This window comes from Propithecus coquereli, unplaced genomic scaffold, assembly GCF_000956105.1.
Source record: "Propithecus coquereli isolate 6110/MARCELLA unplaced genomic scaffold, Pcoq_1.0 Scaffold1447, whole genome shotgun sequence".
Taxonomy (NCBI): Eukaryota; Metazoa; Chordata; class Mammalia; order Primates; family Indriidae; genus Propithecus; species Propithecus coquereli.
In genome coordinates, this window is record NW_012138825.1 from 23,769 (window position 1) to 24,338 (window position 570).

At 35.1% G+C, this 570-nt stretch overlaps 1 protein-coding gene across 1 annotated transcript in view; it reads left to right on the forward strand.

Annotated features, from left to right (window-relative positions):
• Positions 1 to 570, forward strand: part of LOC105806727 (signal recognition particle 9 kDa protein-like) — a 13,685-nt gene that overhangs the window by 7,348 nt on the left and 5,767 nt on the right. The window contains exon 3 of the mRNA XM_012639940.1: positions 236 to 270. Within this exon, the coding sequence (XP_012495394.1) occupies positions 236 to 270 (35 nt within the window). The remainder of the gene's footprint in view (positions 1 to 235; positions 271 to 570) is intronic.

Genomic DNA, 570 nt, shown 5'->3' on the forward strand with positions numbered 1-570 from the left:
AGATTTGAATTCCAGCGTAGCCATTGACTAGCATTTTGGCCTTGGAAATGTTTGAACTGAAAGTTTGGCCTTTTGGGCCCCAATTTCCTCATCTGAAAGTGCTGTAGTGATAGTCTACTTATCTAACAGGGTTGTTTTGGAAAGTAAACAAACTATATGAAAGTACCCAGCATTAGTGCTTGCCACTGGTAGATTCAGTAAATGAATTCTTGAATCTTGAGCGTTCCATATTGAGAAAAATGTTAATTGCGATTGTCACATAGTGGTTACGTATGCTTGCTAAAGAGAAGCCCATATGTCCTGTTTTAAAAATAGGAGAGAATGCAGAATTAATTTTTTTTTTTTTTTTTAAATATTAGATACGTTTTTTCACACGGGCAAGGGAAACAGCCTAATTCAATTAATATCTAACAATGCCATCAGTAAATGAATTCTTGAATCTTGAGCGTTCCATATTGAGAAAAATGTTAATTGCGATTGTCACATACTGGTTAGGTATGCTTGCTAAAGAGAAGCCCATATGTCCTGTTTTAAAAATAGGAGGGAATACAGAATTAATTTTTTTGGGGG